Raw genomic sequence first — 22,366 nt, 5'->3', positions numbered from 1 at the left:
TCCGGATCGGCATTCGAGGGGTTGACAACCAATGCAACTCTCGTGCAAGGACAGCTCAATCTTCGGATTGGCGAGTACAAGGACCGTGAATCATTTTTGATGGCACCCATCGAGGGATGTGATATCATCTTGGGTATGCCATGGCACTTTCACATGACACCTATTCCCGATTATGTGGAAAAGACCGTCACTTTTGATCATGGGGGTAAGAAAATAAAGATTCATGCTGATGTAGGAGATTGGCAGTTCCCAATTGTAAGCCATATCTCCATTAAGAAAGAAATGAAGAAGTGTGTTTCTGCTTACTTGATTTTTGCACGTGAGAAGGATAAAACTAATAGAGACTCTCTCTCTAGTTTGGAAATTAAGCATCTTCAATTTATTGAAAAGTACAAAGACTGCTTCACAGAAACACTTCCTGATGAACTCCCTCCGGTACGCCCGGAAGATCACCGCATAGATCTCATACCGGGTAGCTTGCCTCCCAATCAACCCCCTTATCGGGTAAGTCTTGCTCAGCAAGAGGAAATTTTGAAGCAAGTCAACGAGCTTCTAGAGAAAGGGTTAGTACGGCCAAGTGCTTCACCCTATTGCTCTCCAGTTCTACTGGTGCAGAAGAAAGATGGCACGTTTCGAATGTGCATAGACTATAGGTCTTTAAACAAGATCACAATCAAGAATCTCTTTCCGATCCCTCGGATTGATGATATACTTGATAAGTTGCAGGGTGCAAGTGTCTTTAGTCGCATAGACTTAAAGAGTGGGTATCATCAGATACGGATCGCCCCTGAGGATGTCCATAAGATTGCTTTCCGCACAACCTTTGGACTATATGAATTTTTGGTAATGCCTTTCGGCTTGACCAATGCTCCTGTGACATTCAATCTCATGATGGACCGCATTTTCAGCCCGTATCGAGCTTTACGGGAGTATTCTTTGACGACATACTCATCTTCTCTAAGTCAGAAGAGGAACATCGGAAGCACTTAGACTTAGTGTTTCAAGAATTGCGAAAGCATGAGTTGCATGTGAATGCAAAGAAGAGCGAGTTCTTTCTCTCAGAGATACACTATCTTGGCCATATAGTCTCTCACAATCAAGTGAGTATGGATCCTGCCAAGATCCGAGTGGTAGAAGATTGGCCTATTCCCACTACGGTACATGATGTACGTAGCTTCCTGGGATTATGTTCATATTATCGAAGGTTTGTCCGAGGATTTGCTCATGTAGCAGGACCACTTCATGATTTGACAAAGAAGAAGATTCCTTTCAGATGGGGATCGAGACAACAAGGAGCTTTTGATCGGCTCAAGTACTTGCTAAGCCATGGACCTATTCTGATAGGGCCTGACTTAAGGAAACCATTTGAGGTTCACTGCGATGCTTCATGCGATTGCATCAGAGCAGTGTTAAACCAAGAAGGCCATGCAGTGGCATACGAAAGCAGACGGCGTAAGGATGCAAAGTCAAGACTGATCACCAGAGTTTGCGGTATTTTCTTATGCAAAGCAAACTATCTGAGAAGCAGATGAGATGGGCAAACTTTTTGTCTATGTTTCACTTCCACATCCTTCACACGGCTGGGAGTAAGAATGTGGTCGCAGACGCATTGTCTAGGCGGCCAAGGGTGAACGCTAACACTTCGGTGTATCACCAAGAATTAGAAGCACTACCGGATTTGTATCCGAATGATCCAGACTTCTCCACCATTTGGGAAAAGCTACATCGTGGAGAGAATGAGTTTCCCTATTCCATTCGGGACGGTTATCTCTACCACCATCATGCCATATGTGTGGCGGAACCATTAAGAAAGAAGATCATGGATGAAGCACACGCTTCGCCTTATGCGGGTCATCGGGGTATTCTCTCTACGACCTTAGCAATGGAAAGATATTTCTTTTGGCCTAGCCTTAAAGCAGACATTGATAAGTATGTCAGGGAATGCTTGGTTTGCCAAAAAGTGAAGTATGATCGGCATAAGATGCCTGGGTTGCTACAACCATTGCCGTGCCTAATGAACCCTGGGAAAGTATTGCCGTGGACGTCATCATGGACCTCCCTAGAACTCAGACTGGAAATGACACGATCTGGACCATTGTGGACCGGTTTAGCAAGCAAACACACTTTATACCAGTCAAGAAAACGATCAAAGCAGATCATATGGCTAGGGTCTTTCTAGCACAAATCTTTAAGCATCATGGAATGCCTATGTCTATTGTGTGCGATCGAGATCCTCGCATGACAGGAAATTTTTGGCGTGCCTTGATGGATAATCTTGGTACAAAGCTGAATTTTTCATCTGCCTACCATCCTCAAACGGACGGGCAAAGTGGGATAGCCAATTCCACAGTATTGGATATGTTAAAAGCTTATGTGTCAGACCGGCAATCTGACTGGGAGAAATATTTGCCTCTTGTCGAGTATGCGTATAACAATACCATACACTCGTCGACGGGGAAAGCACCTTTTGAGATTCTCTATGGTAAGCCTTTGCTTCCACCCATCCTTTTAACTAAGGATAAGATCTTTGCAGCAGATGAATTTGTCTGGGATTTGGACACCGCCTACGGGCAAGTTAGGAGAGCTATTCTACGCTCTCAGGAAAAGCATAAGAAAGCTGCAGACAAGCACAGAAGGAATCTAGACTTAACAGTCGGACAGTTAGTCTTACTCAAGTTTGAGAAGGCAAGACTTAAGAAACAAGCGTCTCATAAGGGGAAGGTGGTAAAACTTTCTGCCCGTTACTATGGACCGTTTAAGATCAATGAGCGAGTGAATGATGTCACCTTCCGATTAGAGCTACCGCTTAATTGGAAGATCCATAATGCTTTCCATGTCAGTTTACTCCGGCCGTATGTGGGACCGCCTCCAAGCCAGCCTAGTGCTGAGGAACCTCCTGAGGTTGAGGAAACAGAAGAAAAACTCCAACCGGAGCAAATAGTAAGTCATCAGGAGCGGCCTCTCAAATCCGGAAAGATAACACGGAAGTATTTGGTTAAGTTTAAGAACTACTCGAATCTAGATGCTCAGTGGATGACGCAGGAGGAATTAGCAACTTATCCCGAGATACAGGGGTAATATGTCCAAGCACTACAATTGAGGTCAACTGTTTAGAAGCCAGAGGGATGTTGCTGATTGGACTATTTTCTTATTTTTAATGATTAATTTCTTTTTTAGGATATTTTATTATGTGCACTAAGAACTCTTAAAAGATTGTAGCTACAGGAACTGCCATCAGGAACGGACAACTCTGATGTGTCATTTGATGGGTGACGGTAAACATCGCGAAGGAGTTTCCGTAAGTTTGGTGGAAAGGGCCGGGTTACGAGTGCCCCTGATGCGTCACATGATGGGTGACGCGTGCATCAGTAAGGGGGCATCCCGTAGGCTAAGGAGGAAATCCAAACTGAGTAAGAAAATACGCGTAAGAACGCAAGCACAAGAATAAAGATGGGTTCAATGAAGCTTTTTACGAAAAGCAGGAACAATCGCGGGAAGGCAGACGCTTTCCCGCGAGGAATCTATGTTTGCATTGCATTCGTGCATGTGGTTGCATCCAGGGACGCCTAGGAAGTGTTGTTAAATGCATTGGTTTTAACTTATAAGGTTTTATTGAGTTTTTGGGCAGGTTCAGACCAATTTTAGAATATGCCGGCCGCCCACTTAATAAGTGGACGACCACTTAGAAGATAAAGCAACAAAACCAGCCAGCGAATTCTCTCTCCCTATTTCAGGTAGAACAGCGCGCAAAAAAAAAAAAAAAAACGGCCGCGATCTCTACGTGAGCAGTTATTCGTGCCGTGGCCAGGGAGCTATAAAAGCACCACATGCCCTCACTCACGGGGGTACCAACGTTAGCAAGAGAAGACTCTGCCGCAAGAGATCGCGAGACTACGAAGCACGGAAGTCGCTTTTTTCCCGCGCAAGAGCGACGGGTATCTATTGTGGATTCGCCATACGAATTGTTGTCGCGTGTTTGTGTGGTTTGTTTTGCAGGAATCTCCCGTCTTACGGGAAGGCCCTTCACGGGAAGTACGGCTTCACGCCTAAGTCACTTACGGGAAAGTACGGCTTCGCGCCTAAGTCCCTTACGGGAAGGAACGGCCTTGTGCCCAATCCCTTTACGGGAAAGCACGACCTTCGGGTCTAAGATTACAAAACGGAGGGGTTTCCTCAGGTTCTCGTGCTTGTATACGAATTCTCCCTGAATAAAAGAATACTCCTAACGGGGGGGGGGGACCAGCCCATCTTCTGGTCCCCAATACTGTGTCGATCTTCTCCCTTCTCTCACATTTGCAAAGTATTTTAATTTTCAGATTTTCAAGTGCTCGTGTACGCTCCCGTTTTATGACACACTATGTCATTGGGACATGGTTCACACGCAGGCAATACATGTGTCGACGAGGTGTTGAATACATGAGGGTTGACAATGAGCATGTATGTGTCGACAGGTGTTGAATACATCAGTGTTGAATAGGAGCATGTACGACATAGATGCAAACGAGGACGTTTGAGATTTCAAGAGGGGGGTATGTCACGAGCATGTGACTACTATCTATCCTTTTTTTTTATTTCTTTCTTATTATTTATTTACTTTCACTTTTTGGAAATACCCCTCGGGAAATCTAACTGCCCTGCATTGCATAGCTAGTGTGAAACTGTCCAGAGGGAGTCCAAGCCTGAGGGCAAGAGAGCACTAAGGTTGGACAAGGACTATGGTTAGCCAAAGTGGGGTCATTGACTAGCCAAAGTGGAATCCTTTGCTACATAGGTTACATTTCAGTTTTTGATGTGGCTGCAGTGTACAAAGAGGGTCGGACGACCTAGAAAGATACAATGGCAACATCTCCTAAAATTTAGGGAACTGCTATTTTGCGACCTGAAAATGTGTCCGCGTCATTACCTCCGGAATGACAAGGGGAACATTTTATTACTCTGCCGCAAAGTCAAATGGGCAACCGGTCAGGATATTTTTAGGCGGCAACCCCGAAACGGGAAAATGCTTGTAAATGCGCCAAGTGGCACATTCTGGTGCACTTTCCTCATGCAACAAGAAGTGGCGCTGAATTTTAAGCTGGGAGAGGCTCATTTTCAGATTTTGTCACAGGTTAAGAGCTATGGAGTGCTTGCTTTCCCTCCTATGTACAGTGCGGTGCCAGGAGTGATGCCCTGCACGCTACGCACTGCCCTCTCTCTCCCCTATGGCAGTATGTTATGCCCCTCTAGTGGGCTTTTCACTTGACCAATGTACAGTTGTGTGGGTTCATGCGCGATTGCCGAGGCAAGAGCCTCTTGCACAGGTATGATTAGCTAGCGGCTAATCCCCCGCAGGTACAGGTGAATTCGGAGAGGTTTCACGCCAGAAATCTCGTCCGATTCAAAGGGCAAGTAGCCCTACAGGTGCGGGAGCTCGAGGACTTGCTACGGATGCGACCAGCACGCGAAACGGAGCCCGAAACAGTAAATTACAGCCTGCTGTGTATTTTTGCAGGTTTAGGGTTTTGGCCTTAAATGGTCCCTGATTACCCCAGGAGGTTCGGGGACGCGAGGGGACCGCTGTACAGGTGATCTGGCGCATTTTCGGAGATGAAAACAGAGAATTAAGCGTACTGCAGATTCTCGCCAGGTTTTGCAAAGTGCCCGTATGCGTCGGGAAGGTCATTCAATGCGTGGGAATACTGACTGTGAAGGGTCCTAGTACAGTTATGCTGCCGAAATCGGGCCGGAACAGTTGAAATTCAGCCCAGTTTGTGCGGGGCAGCTTGTAGGGAACCACATCGTTTATTCCCTCTTTTGAACAATAAAGAAATACCAAAAGGGGCGCCTAAGTTAGGGGCCAATCTGGTGTCGGTCTTCTCATACAGGTGCAATCTAGCAGTCTGTATCCCTTTCCCCTTTGTTGTGTCTTGAAAGTACAGGTAGAATAGACGACTAATAATGGGTGAAAGCTAAATCAAGGTTTGAAGTAAAGTCTACCACCCTTTTTGAAAGTACAAGCCGGTTTTAGATATCCTCATCTTCTCCTTGATGTAGCCTACTCAATTCCTTCCATAGATCTTCACGATTGTCTTCTTTCTCGAAGTTCTCCGTCAAATCTTGACATGGAAAAATCTGATTGGTATTTTCATCTTCTCTAAGTGTGTCTTCAAACACTCAGGTGCTTCTCTTTCTAGCAATAAACTCACCAGGCTTACCTTGAAAGGGTCCCCATCCTTGTTGCTCTTCAGCCTCTCTTCAGTGTTGTCAAGTCAATAATAAATCTGAAATTGTCCACATGTTCTAGCAATAAACTCGCCACTCTTACCTTGAAAGTGTTTTCATCCCTGTTCTCTTTAGTGCTGTCAACTCAAGCCTATGCATGATCTTATCCACATCTACACTTTTTCCCTCCATTGAAGGGTTCATATCCTTCTCTAGCCATAGTTCTACAGTTTATCTTCAAGTAATTACCAACTTTTCAATCAAATACCTATTAAGAGGAGTTTCCCCTCCTCTGTGGGGGCACTATGGACGTGAAGGACTGGGAGGCTGCCCTCTACAACACCTCCAATCATAAAAATGAAAAGAGAATGAAGAATTTATTCTCAAAAGGGATATGATAATATGCTCCTCTCACCCAAGAGCCTAAAAAAACACCCAGCTTCTCTCACCTATGCACAATGTTGCGCTCTGAGCTAGGCATCAAGTTCTGCTTCCAATCGGCCTCTGACTTTGTCCATTTTCAGTTCGGTGATGCCACATAACTACTTTGTGACATGGATGACTCTCCTCTTACAAAATCTAGAGGGAAAAACAGCTGCTAACTGTAAACACCAATGATGTGTTGACAAGCTGCCAGTCCTGTTACGTCAAGGGAGCATGCACTATACTGATAAGCTGCCAGTGTAGTTTCTTCAAGTGGGTTACCTACGCAACTGCATAAAGCATTGATAGTACAAATGCTTCTACCTAGTAAGCTATCAACTCCACTCTCCTAGGTCCCAAGGTCTCTCCAAATCCACAAACTCCATTTAGCCTGTTTTGGGAGAACTCATCTCACAAAGCCATCACCACAACGACATGCGTCAAAACATACAACAGATCTCCACCACCAATTTCCCCACTTCCCCAAACTCCCACAAATTTTAAAAAAGGGACCTAACACCTGTAGTAACATTCTAGTTTGCCCCATCCTTCCGCTAGTGGGACATGCTGGCTGCAGCAGTCCCTCTCCTAGTATAACTTTACTCCTCGGAAAATTAAATTTTACTGGCTCTATGTCTATACCACCTTGACAACCGTCTTCAGGCAACTCGCTACAAGCCAATCTTGTTACACGAGTCCTACACACAATTTGTGGCAACTTTTAATCTATTCCCCTTTGGCATTAATCACACACATGCTCTAAACATTGCAAGTGCACTCTCCATATTGGACACTGGTATGAAAATCATACCACTGAATGACAAGAGGGTAACAGTGACAAGTGGGCGATAAAAAGCACCCACCAGCACACAAGAGGTGGTGGCATTTATTGATTTCCTTGTTCACTTGTGCTTAGACAACTATGAAAATAGGAACCCAGGAATGTTTGGAAAAAATTTGAACATGCTCAATGAGGATTAAACTCACAATTAGTTGTATTTCTTTGGCTAGTTTTTCTGCCAACTCGTCCAGCTGACGCTTCTCATCTCTAACTCGTGCCTTATTCCTTGCAAACTCTTCAGCAGTCTTATGGATGGACTCGTCTCTTTTGTGAATTGTCTCAACAGAATCCTCCCAAAGCTGTATTAGTTCTTTTCTTTCCCGATGCAAAGTCCTACATATACATAACAATGTATCTCTCTCTCTCTCTCTCTCTCTCTCTCTCTCTCTCTCTCTCTCTCTCTCTCTCTCTCTCTCTCTCTCTCTCTCTCTCTCTCTCTCTCTCTCTGGTTTGGACTTCTCTCTCACTGTTTTTAGGGTTTTGATCACCACTTCTTTGCTGTTTTTAGGGTTTCGAAACTGCTTTCTGGCTGTTTCTAGGATTTTTTCACTCTTTTTTAACTGTTTTCAGGGTTTTGAAACTTTTTTTTTGTTGTTTTTTATGGTTTCAAATCTTACTTTTACTGTTTTTTAAGGTTTTAATGCTGATTTTCTATGTTTTTTTAATTTTCACAAGTACTTCTTGCTGTTTTTTTTGGTTTCTTGTAATTTTCTACTGTTTTAGCGTCTCTCTCTCTCTCTCTCTCTCTCTCTCTCTCTCTCTCTCTCTCTCTCTCTCTCTCTCTCTCTCTCTACAGAAGGGAAGATGGCCTTTTACAGAGATGGTCGGGTGGTGATTGTAGAGCGGCGCTCTACATGACGGTGCGAGACCTATGGGACCACATTGAGGATGGCGACTTGGAATTGTAATGGGTCTATGAGGTTGGATGTTGGTGCCTTTGAGGACAGTTTCAGAGACAAGGACATTGTTTTCTTTTCAGAGACTCACCAGGCCCCTGGCCAACTGTTGCCACATGTGGTGGGATACAAATGGGAGACAGCCCACAGAACAGTCACGAGATCTGAGCATGGGAGTAGAGGTTCAGGAGGAGTAGCGGTGTTGTTTAGGGAGGAGCTACAGCCACTACTACATATTGTACGGAGAGATGATCAGGCTAGATACATGTGGGTGAGGCTGAGAGCTGGCACAGGTCGATTTCTATATATTGCTATATGTTACTTCCCCCCCAGTACGTCAGTATATGTTGTATCCAGAGGACAGTCGCCTTTCTCAATTCTAGATGATGATATATGGGAGTTTTCTAGGGATGGTGATATCATCCTCCTAGGAGACTTCAATGCTCGAACGGGCAACTGTCAGACAGTCTTCTACGACACTTCAGATGAGATGCTTAGAGAGTTGGATGTGGGTGAGCTGGGGTTTGACAGATGCTCACATGACAGAGAGCAGACTGAGTATGGGAGATACCTCACGGAGATGACGACTACACATGGGCTAGCCATACTTAATGGCTTACAGCGGTTTCCTGGAGCAGCAGGCTTCACATGCTTTCCACACAGACATGGGGCCAGTACAGTGGACTATGTTATGACACAGCCGAGCTTTATTCCTTGTATTCAGGATTTCACAGTGGGAGCCAGACCAGTGGGCGTAGCAGTGGATCATGCTCTCTTGACACTGTCCGTATCTTTTCAGTTTAGTACAACCCAGAAATCAGGAGGCAGGTCACACACCCGTTATACATTTACACCAGAGACTGACTCGGTTTATACGGAGGCGATCTGGGATCGTCTATGCACAGTTGCTCCAGGCCTCTCAGTAGAGGAGTGCACTACTTTACTGACTGAGACACTACATGATGCAGCATCAGAGGCATACCCACACACTCAACCGGATCGGAGGCGACATTCTGGGAGCATGCCCCAGAATAGTTGGTATGATGAGGAGTGCAGAGAGATGAGAGCCCAGCTTCAGAGGGATCTTCATTTAGGAGTCATCACCTACAGACAGTCGCGGATTGCTTTCCGACGCCTTGTGCGAAAGAAGAAACGAGCTTACCTGGCCCAGATGGAGCGAGACTTGTATCAGTTGTTCTTGAGTAGAGACTCAGGCGAGGCATGGCGACTCTTCCATGAGCACTCCCCTCCCCCAGTGATTACTTCTCCTGATGTGTGGGGCCAGTATGCGACATCGTTATATACGGTTCCTGGGCAGGATCCCCTTCCAGATCCTACAGAGCCATGTCCACCTACGAGCACCTTCTTTACCACTGAGATGGTAAAGAGAGCCATTGACAGGATGAGGACCAGGAGGGCTTACGATCATGACGGTCTAGTAGCGGAGCACTTTATACATGCTAGGGATATGCTGATGGAGGTTCTTGCAGTGTTGTTCAATCGTGCCATGTGTGAGGGATTACCTGAGACTTGGAGGTTGTCTACTATTGTGCCTATATTCAAGGCAGGTGATCCTACAGAGCCTGGAAATTACCGCACTATTATGGTTGGACACACACTGGCACGATTGTATGCATCCATTATTGAGCAGCAGTTGAGTAACTGGGCAGAGGGTGAGGGTGTACGGGCAAAGGGACAGGCAGGTTTCAGGAGGGGTTTCTCCACTCTTGACCATATTCTGACACTCAGAGCTATCATTGAGGAGGGCAGGTCACATGGGAGACGGATTTATTGTAGCTTTGTGGATTTCCGCAAAGCATTTGACATGGTACCGAGAGCTCGACTGATGCGTAGACTGCAGGAGATGGGGGTGCCCACAGTGTTGATTTGGGGAATTATGGCTTTATACAGATCAGTGATGGGACATGTACGCACCCCAGAGGGGATATTTGACTTAGTTCATTCCACTATCGGGGTGAAACAGGGTTGCCCATTGTCTCCTACTCTATTTGGTATGTATGTTGATGAGGTGTCTGATTACATTGACAGAGAGGGTGATAGAGGTGCCCAGCTGGCAGGGACGTGGATCCCATTGTTGTTATATGCTGATGATATTGTCTTGATCTCTGACTCACCAGAGGGTATGCAGCGACAGTTGGATGCATTACACAGTTTTGCAGAGGATAGTGGATTGTCTGTAAACCTTGGTAAAACCAAGGTCATGGTGTTTAACACCACACCGCAGTGGATCAGGAGATCGGTACTGACCTTCACGTATGGTCAAGAGATTGTGGAGTATACAGATGCATACACTTACCTTGGGATAGTCTTCACTGGGCCGAGGTTTTCTTTGGGGAGAGCAGCAGAGACTAGACTGACCAGAGCTTATGCGGCCTTGGGAGGCTTGGAGAGGATGTGTTTGCAGGTTCAGTTCCAGGAACCTCGGACAAAGTTATGGCTCTTTGATACTTTAGTAGCCTCAGCTATGATGTATGGGGTACAGGTATGGGGACCTTCTGTAGGCCAGGATGGTTGGAGACGTATGGAGAGGCCCTTGGTATCTATGATCTCCCGATTAATTAGAGCCAAGGCCTCCGTACCTCACGCGATCATTCGAGCAGAGCTAGCTGCCTCCCCCATGGAGATTGAGGCGCTTACCAGATCAGTGTCCTTTGTGCACAGCCTATGGGATACTACTAGAGACAGATATGCTAGACTGGCCCTTGAGTCTTCCAGACAGTTAGCTCTACAGGGGGACACTTCATGCTGGTATGCACAGATGACTTCATGGTTTCAGACGCATGGCTTCACCATGGACAGGTTGCCCCCTTTCCAGTATTCTCTTCAGGCACCCTCGCTGTCTCTTACACGGGTGGAGATCACTAGACTCATTCGTCAGGACCTGATCCAGCTCAACACCAGGAGGACATGGATAGAGCCGCCTCAAGAGTTGAGCACGAAGATGGCTTTCTATAGAGAGCATCTTCTCCACCTCACAGGAGATGGGTTTGTGATTCGACCCAGCTACATGGACACACATATGTCTCATGGTTTGCGTTGTGTCATTGGTCAGATACGCACATCCTCACATCAGCTCGAGATTGAGACTGGTAGATTCAGAGGGATACCAGCAAACAGCAGGATATGCCGATTATGCCAGAGAGAGCCAGAGACAGAGTTGCACTACATATGTCATTGCACAGTGTTCTATGAGATACGGGGGCGTTTCCACTGCTTATTCAGAGAGGGTTTTGGTCCTCTATCTAGGGTCATGAGTTATGAGGATCAGAGATGTCTTGGACTATATCTACTTGAGTTACACAGGTGTAGAGACACTTTACTGGGGAGAGCTAGAGAGAGGCAGTCCCAAAGACACATTACAGATTTCTTTTCACTAGATATGGGACAGCCAGAGGAGCAGCCACCACTGCAGAGCTCGTCCCACACTCATTCGGCCACTACTGGCACTCTCATCGACCGAGCATTGGAGCTACAGAGATACAGACGACCGCGACTGAGGAGAGGAGCTACACAGCATCGACGGAGACTACAACAGAAGATTCGAGCCATACTCTCTCGACATCCAGAGTGCAGATGAGGATGGATCCTCACCATTTCTTCCATCTTTGTTTCACACACTGTTACATCCAGTTTACCGGGTACCTATTGTATCAGCTGCTACACCCACGTAGTTTTAGATTGTAGTAGTAGTAGTAGTATTTTGTTCCACTTCTAGTTCTTTTCTAGTTCTTTTGTACCCAGACATGGTATTAGATTCACTATTTTGTAACTGATTGGTCTCATAGGTCATTTTGGCCTTTTGAAGACGTTAATATAACATTTCATTTCATTTCTCTCTGTGTGTGTGTGTGTGTGTGTGTGTGTGTGCGCGCGCGCGCGTGTGTGTGTGTAGATTTCCCTTCGGCAGTCTTTGCGGTTCGCTTTGGAAGTTGGTGATATTACGGCAGAGATACATCAGCTTTCTTATGAATGCTTTTAGATATTTTGTACAAGCCGAACATTGTTGTGTTCCTTTCCTTGTAAATCTTTTTGGTGGGTTTTCCTCTCTTTGAGGTTTCCCACAGATAGATAAATCAAATTGATTTACCAAAAAAAAGTGTGTGTGTGTGTGTGTGTTCCGAGTCATCCTTGTGGTGGCAACACACATTGTCTCGCATTTGGCACAGTCATCTGCCTTTGAAGGAACGCGTTTTCTTGTGGCGCTGCTTGGTGGGAGCTCTACCTGTTGGCAGTGTGTTACGTGCTCGGCATATTGCGCCTTCCCGCTGCCCCAGATGCTTTGAAGCTGAGGAGACCGTGCCACACTTACTATGGCGTTGTCGTCACTCCAGAGCCTTCAAGTGTCGACTACTCTTCGGCTGCGTTTTCCTTCCGGCTCTTTTCACAGAGGATTTTGGCTTTTTGGGGTGCTCCAGTCACCGCAATCTCAGTTTGTGGTGTTCTTCACCTGGGTCAGATTTTGGACTATGTGGGCCATCTGGCACCATAGGAATTCCTTAATGTTCCAAGGCACTTCTGTTGACCCCTTTCCCTATTTCAAATTATCTCTTGGTCAAGCGCTGCATTTTGCCTATGATGCTGGAGACATCACTCTTGATACCTACAGGATTTACTTTGACTGTTTCTAGCCTTCGGAGCCTCATAGTGCTCCACATTTTGTATTTCTTTCTTTTCGTGGGTTTTCCTTGCTTTGAGGTTTCCCACTTGTGAATTAATCAAAGCAGATTTACAAAAAAAAAAGTGTGTGTGTGTGTGTGGAAGCATCAGAGAAGTGTCAACTACTTCCCCGACATGCAAGAAGACGCATTCCTTGCCGGTGCCCCTTTTATGCGGACAGGGATGAGAAGGAAATGAGAGAATGGAGAAACGAAGCGGAAGAATGGAGGAGGAGAGGAGCACTATTCTTCAAAGATGGACCGAAGAAAGAGATTGCATGTGCAGGAGGATCACTTAACTCGAGGAGAAAGTGGTCATCCAAGATTCCATCATCCGAAATCTACAAGGTGAGCTTCTTGAAGTCAAAAGTGGGCGACTTGAAGAAGGGGAATTTCAGCCTTCCATGATGGAGGAGCTGAACACAATCAAAGAACAAGTGTGGGTCATCAAGGAGGAGGAGGAAAAGAAATCACCTTGGGTCGAGGTCATCACCAAGACACAAAAAAAAGTGGAGGCGGCCGAGAAATGGATCGAGGTCGCCAAGAAAGGAAAAGGTAAAGAGGCTTCTTCTACACCTGTCATCATTAACATGACCCTCGAAGAAGAGCAAAGGAGGAGGCTACGTGCCTTACATGTGAGGGTCACCGGCCTCAAGGATGTCAATAATGTTGGAAAAGAGGTCACAAGCCTCATGTCCATGATGGGAATGGAGAAGCCTTTACACACTAAGGCATAGAGGGTGGGCAAGAGGAGTGAAGACCCGGGAGAGTCCTCAAAGCAAAGAGCACTCATACTACGTTTCCCCTCCTTGGAGGAGGAGTTCTTAAAGAAGAGGCCAACCCTCAAGAACATAGGTATTTTTCTCGGTGATGATCTCACCCTCTCGCAACTAGCTCACATGAGAGAGGTGATGCCAGTGATTACAGCAGCAAGGGAGAAGGGAAAGACTGCCTTCTACAGAGATGATCGGGTGGTGATTGTAGAGCGACGATCTACATGATGGTGTGAAACCTATGGGACCATACTAAAGATGGCAGCCTAGAATTGTAATGGATCTTATAGATTGGATGTGGGCGTCTTTGAGGATAGCTTTCGGGACAGGGATATTATAATCTTCTCAGAGACTCATCAGGCCCCTGGATAGATGATGCCCCATGTGACAAGATATAGATGGGAGACAGCTTGCCAGACTGACACATTGAGCATGGGAGCAATGGATCAGGGGAAGTAGCAGTATTATTCATAGAGGAGCTACAGCCACTTCTATACATTTCCATATACTACTTTCCCCCCAGTACATCAGTCTATGCTGGGCCTAGAGGCCAAACACCTTTCTCAATCCTAGACAATGACGTATGGGAGTTTTCCACCAAGGATGGTGACATGATCTTCCTAAAGGATTTCAATGCCCGGACAGGTAATGCTCAGATAGTCTTCTATGACACTTCAAAGGAGATGCTTAGAGAGCTAGATGTAGGAGATTTGGGTCTTGATAGACATTGACAAGATAGAGAGCAAACAGAGTCTGAGAGACATCTCACGGAGATGGCGACTACACACGATCTGGCGATACTTAATGGCCTACAACGTTTTCCTAGAGCGGCCAGTTTCACATGCTTTCCACACAAGCATGGGGCCAGCACAGTGGACTATGTCAAGGAACATCCGAGCTTCATCCTTGCATTCACAAGTTCACAGTAGGACCAAGACCAGTGGGTGTAGCAGTGGATCATGCTCTCTTGGCACTTTCCGTCTCCTTTCAATACAATACAGCCAAGGTGTCAGGAGGGAGGACACATACCCGCTATACATTTACACCAAAGATTGATTGTGTTTATACAGAGGAGATCTATAGTCGTCTATGTACAGCAGCCAGGCCAGGACTCTCAGTGGAGGAGATCACCACTTTACTGACTGAGACATTGCATGATGCAATAGCAGAGGCATACCCACACATTCAGCCTAATCAGAGACGCCATTCTGGGACCATGCCTCAGAACAGTTGGTATGACGAGGAGTGTAGAGAGACGAGAGCATAGCTTCAAAGAGATCTTCTCCTAATCACAGACAGTCTCACATAGCCTTCAGGCACCTTGTGCGACGGAAGAAGCGAGCATTCCTAGCTCAAATGGAACGAGACTTATATCAGTTGTTCTTGAGTAGAAATTCAGGAGAGGCACACTCCCCCAGAGATTACTTCTAATGTGTGGGGTACCTTCTTTACCATAGAGATGGTAAAGACGGCCATTGACTAGATGAGGACCAGGAGATCATACGATCATAATGGTTTAGTATCAGAGCACTTTATACCTGCTACAGATATGTTTGCAGAGGTTCTTGCAGTTCTCTTTAATCGTGTCATGTGTGGAGGGTCTATCTGAGACTTGGAGACTGTCTACTATTGTGCCTATCTTCAAGGCAGGTGATCCTACAGAGCCTAGAAATTACCGTACTATTATGATTGGACACGCATTGGCACGGTTGTATGCATCTATCCTTGAGCAGCAGTTGAGCAAATGGGCAGAGAGTGAGGGCATACGAGCATCGGGACATGCCGGTTTAAGGAGAGGCTTCTCCACTCTTGACCATATTCGGACACTCAAAGCCATCATTGAGAAGATTAGGGCACATGGGAAACAGATTCATTGTAGCTTTGTGGATTTCCGCAAAGCATTTGACATGGTGCCCAGAGCCAGATTGATGCCCAGACTATAGGAGATTGGAGTACCCATTGAGTTGATTTGGGAGATCCTTGCTCTATACAGAGCAATGGTGGGACATGTACGCACTCCAGAGGGGATATTTGAAGTAGTTTACTCCACTATTGGAGTGAAAAAAGGATGTCCATTGTCTCCTACTCTATTTGGTATGTGTATAGATGAGGCTTCTGATTACATTGACAGAGAGGGTGACAGAGGTGCCCAGCTGACAGGGACATGGATTTCATTGTTGTTATATGCTGATGATAATGTGTTGATCTCTAACTCACTAGAGGGTATGCAGCGACACTTGGATGCATTACATAGCTTTGCGGAGGATAGTGGATTGTGTGTAAACCTTTGTAAAACCAAGGTTATGGTGTTTAACACCACACCGCAGTGGATCAGGAGATCAACAAGTACATTTACGTATGGTCAGGAGACTGTGGGAGTACACAGATGTATACACTTATCTTGGGGTAGTCTTCACTGGGCCAAAGTCTTGTTTGACAACAGACTAGACTAACCAGAGCGTATGCGGCCTTGGGAGGATTTGAGAGGATGTGTTCGCAAGTTCAGTTCCAGGAACCCCGAACAAAGCTATGGGTCTTTTGATACCTTGGTAGCTTCAGCTATGCTGTATGGGTTTCAGGTTTGGCGACCCTCTATGGGTCACGATGGGTGGATCTATGATCTCCCTACTCATTAGAGCCAAGGCCTCCATGCCACACGAGATCATTAGGACGTGAGTTAGCGGCCCCCCTTATGGAGATAGAGGCGCTTACCAGACCAGTCTCCTTTATGCACAGCTTATGGGATACTACCAAAGACAGATATGCCAGAGTCCTCTAGACAATTAGCTTTACAGGGGGACACATCATGTCGGTATGCACAATTGTCATCATGGTTCCAAATACATGGCTTCAGCATGGACAGCTTGTTTCCCTTCCACTACCCCCTTGATGCACCATCATTGTCTCTTACACGGGTGGAGATTATTGGACTCATTCACCGGGACCTGACCCAGTTGGACACCAAGAGGACATGGATAGAGCCGACATAGGAGTTGGGCACGAAGATGGCTTTCTATAGAGAGCATCTTCTCCAACTCACAGGGGATGGGTTTGTGATTCGACCCAACTATCTGGATACACATCTATCTCATGGGTTACAGTGTGCCACTGCTCAGATACGGACATCTTCACACCAACTTGAGATTGAGACTGGTAGATTCAAAGGGATCCAGAGACGGAGACACATTATATATAACAGTGCACAGTGTATTAGGAGATACGGGGTCGCTTCCACTGTCTATTCAGAGAAGGCTTCGGACCCTTCTCGAGAAGCTGAGCTATCGGGACTAGAGATGTGTTGGCTTGTATCTACTTGAGTCACACAGACACAGAGATAGTTTACTTAGGATATTTGGAGAGAAACAATTCCAAGGACAGATTACTGATTTCTTCACCCAAACACTGGGCAGATAGAGGATCAGCCACCACTGCAAAGCTCAGCTCATACTCACACTCGCGGTACTCTCATTGACCGAGCATTGGAGCTAGGGAGATCAAGACGCCCACGATTGAGGAGAAGAGCTTCACAACATCGACGGAGACTACAACATTCGAGCCATACTATCTCGACATCCATAGTATTGATGAGGATGGATTCATTACCCATTGTATCTTTCTCTTGTATTGGACACCCATTGTATCAACGATCACACAAACCCTACACAGTTCCAGTTAGTAGCACTTCTAGATTCATTTTAGTTCTCAAACACGGTATCAGATTCACAAGTTTGTAACGGATTGGTCTCATAGGTCGTTTTGACCTTTTGAAGACCTTAATATATCATTTCATTTCTCTCTCTCTCTCTCTCTCTCTCTCTCTCTCTCTCTCTCTCTCTCTCTCTCTCTCTCTCTCTCTCTCTCTCTCTCTCTCTCTCTCTCTCTCTCTCTCTCTCTCTCTCACACACACACACACACACACACACACATTATATGTTTGGACTCATTATATGTTTCCCTACGTTGGAAGCTAGGAAGAAATTCTTGAAGAAGAGACCAACACTCAAGCAAACTAGGATATTTTTGGGTGATGACCTCACCCTAACACAAGTAGCACACATTCAAGAGGTGATGCCAGAGATCAAGGCAGCAAGGGAGAAAGGGAAAATTACTTTCTACGAGGGAGGGAGAGTAGTGGTTTTGGAAAGATGCACCCCATGACGGTGCGAGACCTATGGGACCAACTTTAAAATGTCAGGATGGAATTGTAATGGATCAATGAAGCTAGATGTAGGCGCATTTGAGGATAGCTTCAAGGGAAGAGACGTTATTTTTTACTCGGAGACGCATCAGACTCTTGGTAGCACATTACCTAGAGTGACGGGATACCATGGGAGACTAATTGTAGATAGGATGTGAGATCAACGCATAGACGATGTGGGTCAAGAGGTATGGCAGTCCTATATAGGGAGGAGCTTCAGCCCCTCATTCGTAAGGAAGGGAGAGTAGTGGTTTTGGAAAGACGCACCACATGACGGTGCGAGACCTATGGGACCAACTTTAAAATGTCAGGATGGAATTGTAATGGATCAATGAAGCTAGATGTAGGCGCATTTGAGGATAGCTTCAAGGGAAGAGACATTATCTTTAACTCAGAGACGCATCAGACTCTTGGTAGCACATTACCTAGAGTGACGGGATACCATGGGAGACTAATTGTAGACAGGATGTGAGATCAACGCATAGACGATGTGGGTCAAGAGGTATGGCAGTCCTATATAGGGAGGAGCTTCAGCCCCTCATCTCTCCGAACAAAATAGCATATTGTTCGGAGAGATGAGCAGGCAAGATATATGTAGGTCAGAGTGAGCGGAGATAGGATGGCCACTCTAATTGCAATATGCTATTTTCCCCCAGCACATCTCATTATGCAAGGGGCAGTCACCCTACATGATATTGGATGAGGACATATGGGAGTTCTCTAAGGATGGAGATGTCATTCTTCTGGGAGACTTTAATGCCAGGACGGGCCAATCTCAATCAGCTTTCTACGATACCTCAAAGGAAATGTTGAGAGAATTGGATGTCAATGATAGGGGATTGGTCAGGTGTTCGCATGATCAGGAGCACATTGGATAGAGGGATATATGACAAACATGGGGACTACACATGGACTAGCCATCTTGAATGGCCTCCAGAGATTTCCAGGATCAAGTGGGTTCACTTGTTTTCCTCATCGACATGGGCTAGCACAGTGCTTTATATTTTGGCTCAGCCCAGTTTTATAAGCTCTATTCAAGACTTTACACTCAGGCCAGGCCTATCGGGGTAGCAGTAGATCATGCTCTCCTCACATTTACTATCTCATTCCACTTCAACACAACTCGACTAGCACAGACATCTACGCATACGCGATACACTTTTACTTCGGAGACTAATTCAGTCTACATAGATGGTATATACAGACCCTTATGCACAGAGGATCCGCGTAGAACTCTAGAGGAGCCCTATTACAAATGGGAGCGCATAGCAATATAGAATATACTTGGATAAATAGAATTTATCACTTAATATTGAAGCCAGAGTATATAGAGAGAAATAGAGAGAGAGAGAGAAGATCGACACAGTACTGGGGACTAGAAGATGGGTACGTCCCCCCCGTAATCGTATCTTTATTACTGAGGAGAAGTCTATACAAGCACTTGAACCGAACATATTACCACGTTCGTTCTAGAATAAGACCTGATGGTTCCTGGAAGCCTCGGCTTCCTATTCCTAGGGCAAAATCCTATTCCAAGGAACTTCCGTTTCTTATTTCAAATCCTCGAGAACCAAGGTTCTCACCTCTGGATATCACCTTCCAGACTCAAGGTATAGCATCCCTGTAACTCTCTCTTCTGACTCAGTTTTCAGAGTCCTCTTCCTACACAATAACTCTGCTTTCTCGGACACAAAGTCCTTACTTGGAAATCCCAACTTCTAGATCACAACTCGAGAGCTCTCGGATCCGTGGATCTACATCCCAAACTCGAGTCTTCCGGATCACAACTCGAGAGTCTGTCACTCTCAGATCTGTGGATCTAGGTCCCAAACTCAGGTACGTAACCCTTGGGCTGATCTAGCTCTAGTTCCTCAAAGCGCTTTCTCCTACAGAGGCTCATGCCTTCCTCTGCTCCTACTCCATCGGGAAGAGAAAGTACACCTGCACACACACACAAACACGGGACAACAATTCGTATGGCGACTCCACAATTGATACCTCTCGCTCTTTCTGCGGGCTTTGTAGTCTCACGATCTCTTGTGTCTTTCGGCGGCAGAGTCTCCTCTTGTTGACGCTGGCAACTCCCCTTCTGAGAGAAGGTGTGTGATGCTTTTATATCTCCCTGGCCATGGCAAGAATAGCTGAGCACTGGCTGCCCACATAGAGATCACGGGCGTTTTTCTTTTTTCTTTTTTTCTCTCTCTCTTCTACCAAAAAAAAAGAGAGAAAAATCATTGGCTGGTTTTTACTGCTTTATTTAATCATAGGCTGCCCACTTATTAAGTGGGCGGCCGGTCACCTTTTAAAAATGGTCTGAATCTGTCCAAAAACTCAATAAAACCTTATAAGTTAAAACCAATGCTTTCACACCACTTCCCAGACATCCCTGGATGTAATCATATGCACAATTGCAATGCAGACATAGACTTCCTCGCGAGAAAGCATCTGCTTTCCCGAAAAGCAAATGTATTTCCTCAAAGTTTCCTTTGAACCCATCTTCATTCAAGTGCTTGCTTTTCCTTGTGCACAATTCTAACACAGTTCAGAATTTCCTCTCGACTATGGATATCCCCTTTCCGATGCACCCATCACCCACCTTGTGACGCATCAGGAATACCCATCACTTAGTCCTTTCCTACCGAACTTACAGTACAACCTCCTTCATGATGCTCTATGTCACCCATCCTATGACGTATCAGATACGTCCGTTCTCGGATGGTTGGATACTTCTTCACGATGCTCCTTATCACCCATCCGATGTGATGCATCAGAAGTACCCGTTCCTGGTGGCCTTACAGATGTTCCCTTTCACAATGCTCGCGTCATTACTCTGAATGATGCACTAGAAATATTTGTACCCGGATGTCTCCAATGAGAAAAACCCTCTCACTTAAAATTTCAATAATTCATTTAAAATTATTTTTACTATTGTTCCAAGCAAGAAAGCCCTCTCAGTTATAAATCCAATAATTCATTTAGAATTATTTTTCTGTCTAATAAAGCCAATTTAGTAACATCCCTCTCACTTATAAACAGTTGTCCTCAATTGTAGAGATCGAACACATCTGTCGGGGAGAAATTGGAAAGATTCCAAATCTTGCTCAATGGTGAGTTGAGCTAGTCCTTTCTCAAAAAAGAACTTAAAAATTAAATTAAACAAAAATTCAATAATTCAATATTTACCTTACCGGTTCATGTCGTTCCTCTAGTACCTCGAGGATATCCTTCACCAATCATCAAAATTACGAGCCATGTAAGAACTCGTCATTCTCGTCTTTCCAACAGATCGGAAGTTTCCTTATCTGAAAATCTATTAAGTCAATTCCGCCTTCTCATTCCCGAGAAGAGTTCTCCTCGTAGAAATCAATCTAGGTATTTGTCCTTGCGCATAATCCTGTGCTGTTAGTCCAAAGGGTATTAAACCTCTTGTGTCCTCCCACATAGGGAATGCCCAAGTCATAGAGCATTAATCTCGATGTCTTTCTTTCACAAAGAGTCTGCGATCACCTTAAAGAAGGTTATTTTTCCAGGCCGTTGCTTTGGGTAGGCCAATTGTTCTGATCCGAAGATCCCTTGTGCACGACGGCACTTCTTTCCAATCTTTTTCTTCTGCAAGTTATTACCACCAACAATGTTTTCCTGATGCCCATTAACGTCTCTTCCTTACGGAGGCCATCAAAAACATTTCACCTTGCAAGCATCATTGACGTCTTGCCAAATCTTAGGCAGATAAGCTTCTAGCCATAGTATTTTCTAAACGTATGTTCAAGCTTGGTTCACAATAGAACGAACCTACTTTGGATCTCAGGGATGTTCTCCCATAAGTGGTTAAGGTAATTCATACTATTTTGAAACGGTTGGCGAATTTTACTCTTACAAACATAATAGTTCGAATTTATTCCAGCACCGTGTAAATGCTACTTGACTTGCTCATGGAGAAACATATACTGCAACCAAAAGTTGCTACTGTAATGGTAAAAGCACATAGCGTAGTCAATGATCAACGACCATCAGAGAACCTCTTCTTTGTAGAGATTTCTCAGATTCCTTCTACCGAACACATCCCAAATAGAGATTCTCGTGGCGAAATATCCTTGCACGCAAAAAGGCGCTCAAGAGTGTATAACAAACCCTCGTCCAGTTCCTTGGCATAGGTCTGCATCTTCGTGTGTTATCCATGTACCCAAATGTGTACATAATTCTCGAGCTGTGTTAGAGTTTCGATGAACCTGGAAAATTACCTTCCCTTCGTAAGATCCTTAGAGCGAAGACGCTCAACCTGACGATCCCTTGGCTCGATCTTAAGAGCAAAACCCGCTCATCAAATAAACTTAGATTTCAATCCTTAGATTCCTCGA

General features: G+C 45.4%; 1 protein-coding gene across 1 annotated transcript in view; it reads right to left on the bottom strand.

Annotated features, from left to right (window-relative positions):
- The window catches only part of LOC147455847 (coiled-coil domain-containing protein 39-like), a 200,788-nt gene that overhangs the window by 120,099 nt on the left and 58,323 nt on the right, over positions 1-22,366 (bottom strand). Inside the window, exon 5 of the mRNA XM_086514496.1 lies at positions 7,612-7,798. Within this exon, the coding sequence (XP_086370622.1) occupies positions 7,612-7,798 (187 nt within the window). The remainder of the gene's footprint in view (positions 1-7,611; positions 7,799-22,366) is intronic.

This window comes from Adiantum capillus-veneris, chromosome 6, assembly GCF_014529385.1.
Source record: "Adiantum capillus-veneris isolate H3 chromosome 6, ASM1452938v2, whole genome shotgun sequence".
NCBI classification, from domain to species: Eukaryota; Viridiplantae; Streptophyta; class Polypodiopsida; order Polypodiales; family Pteridaceae; genus Adiantum; species Adiantum capillus-veneris.
The sequence above is the reverse complement of the archived record's forward strand: the minus strand, read 5'-3'. Positions and strand labels throughout refer to the sequence as shown.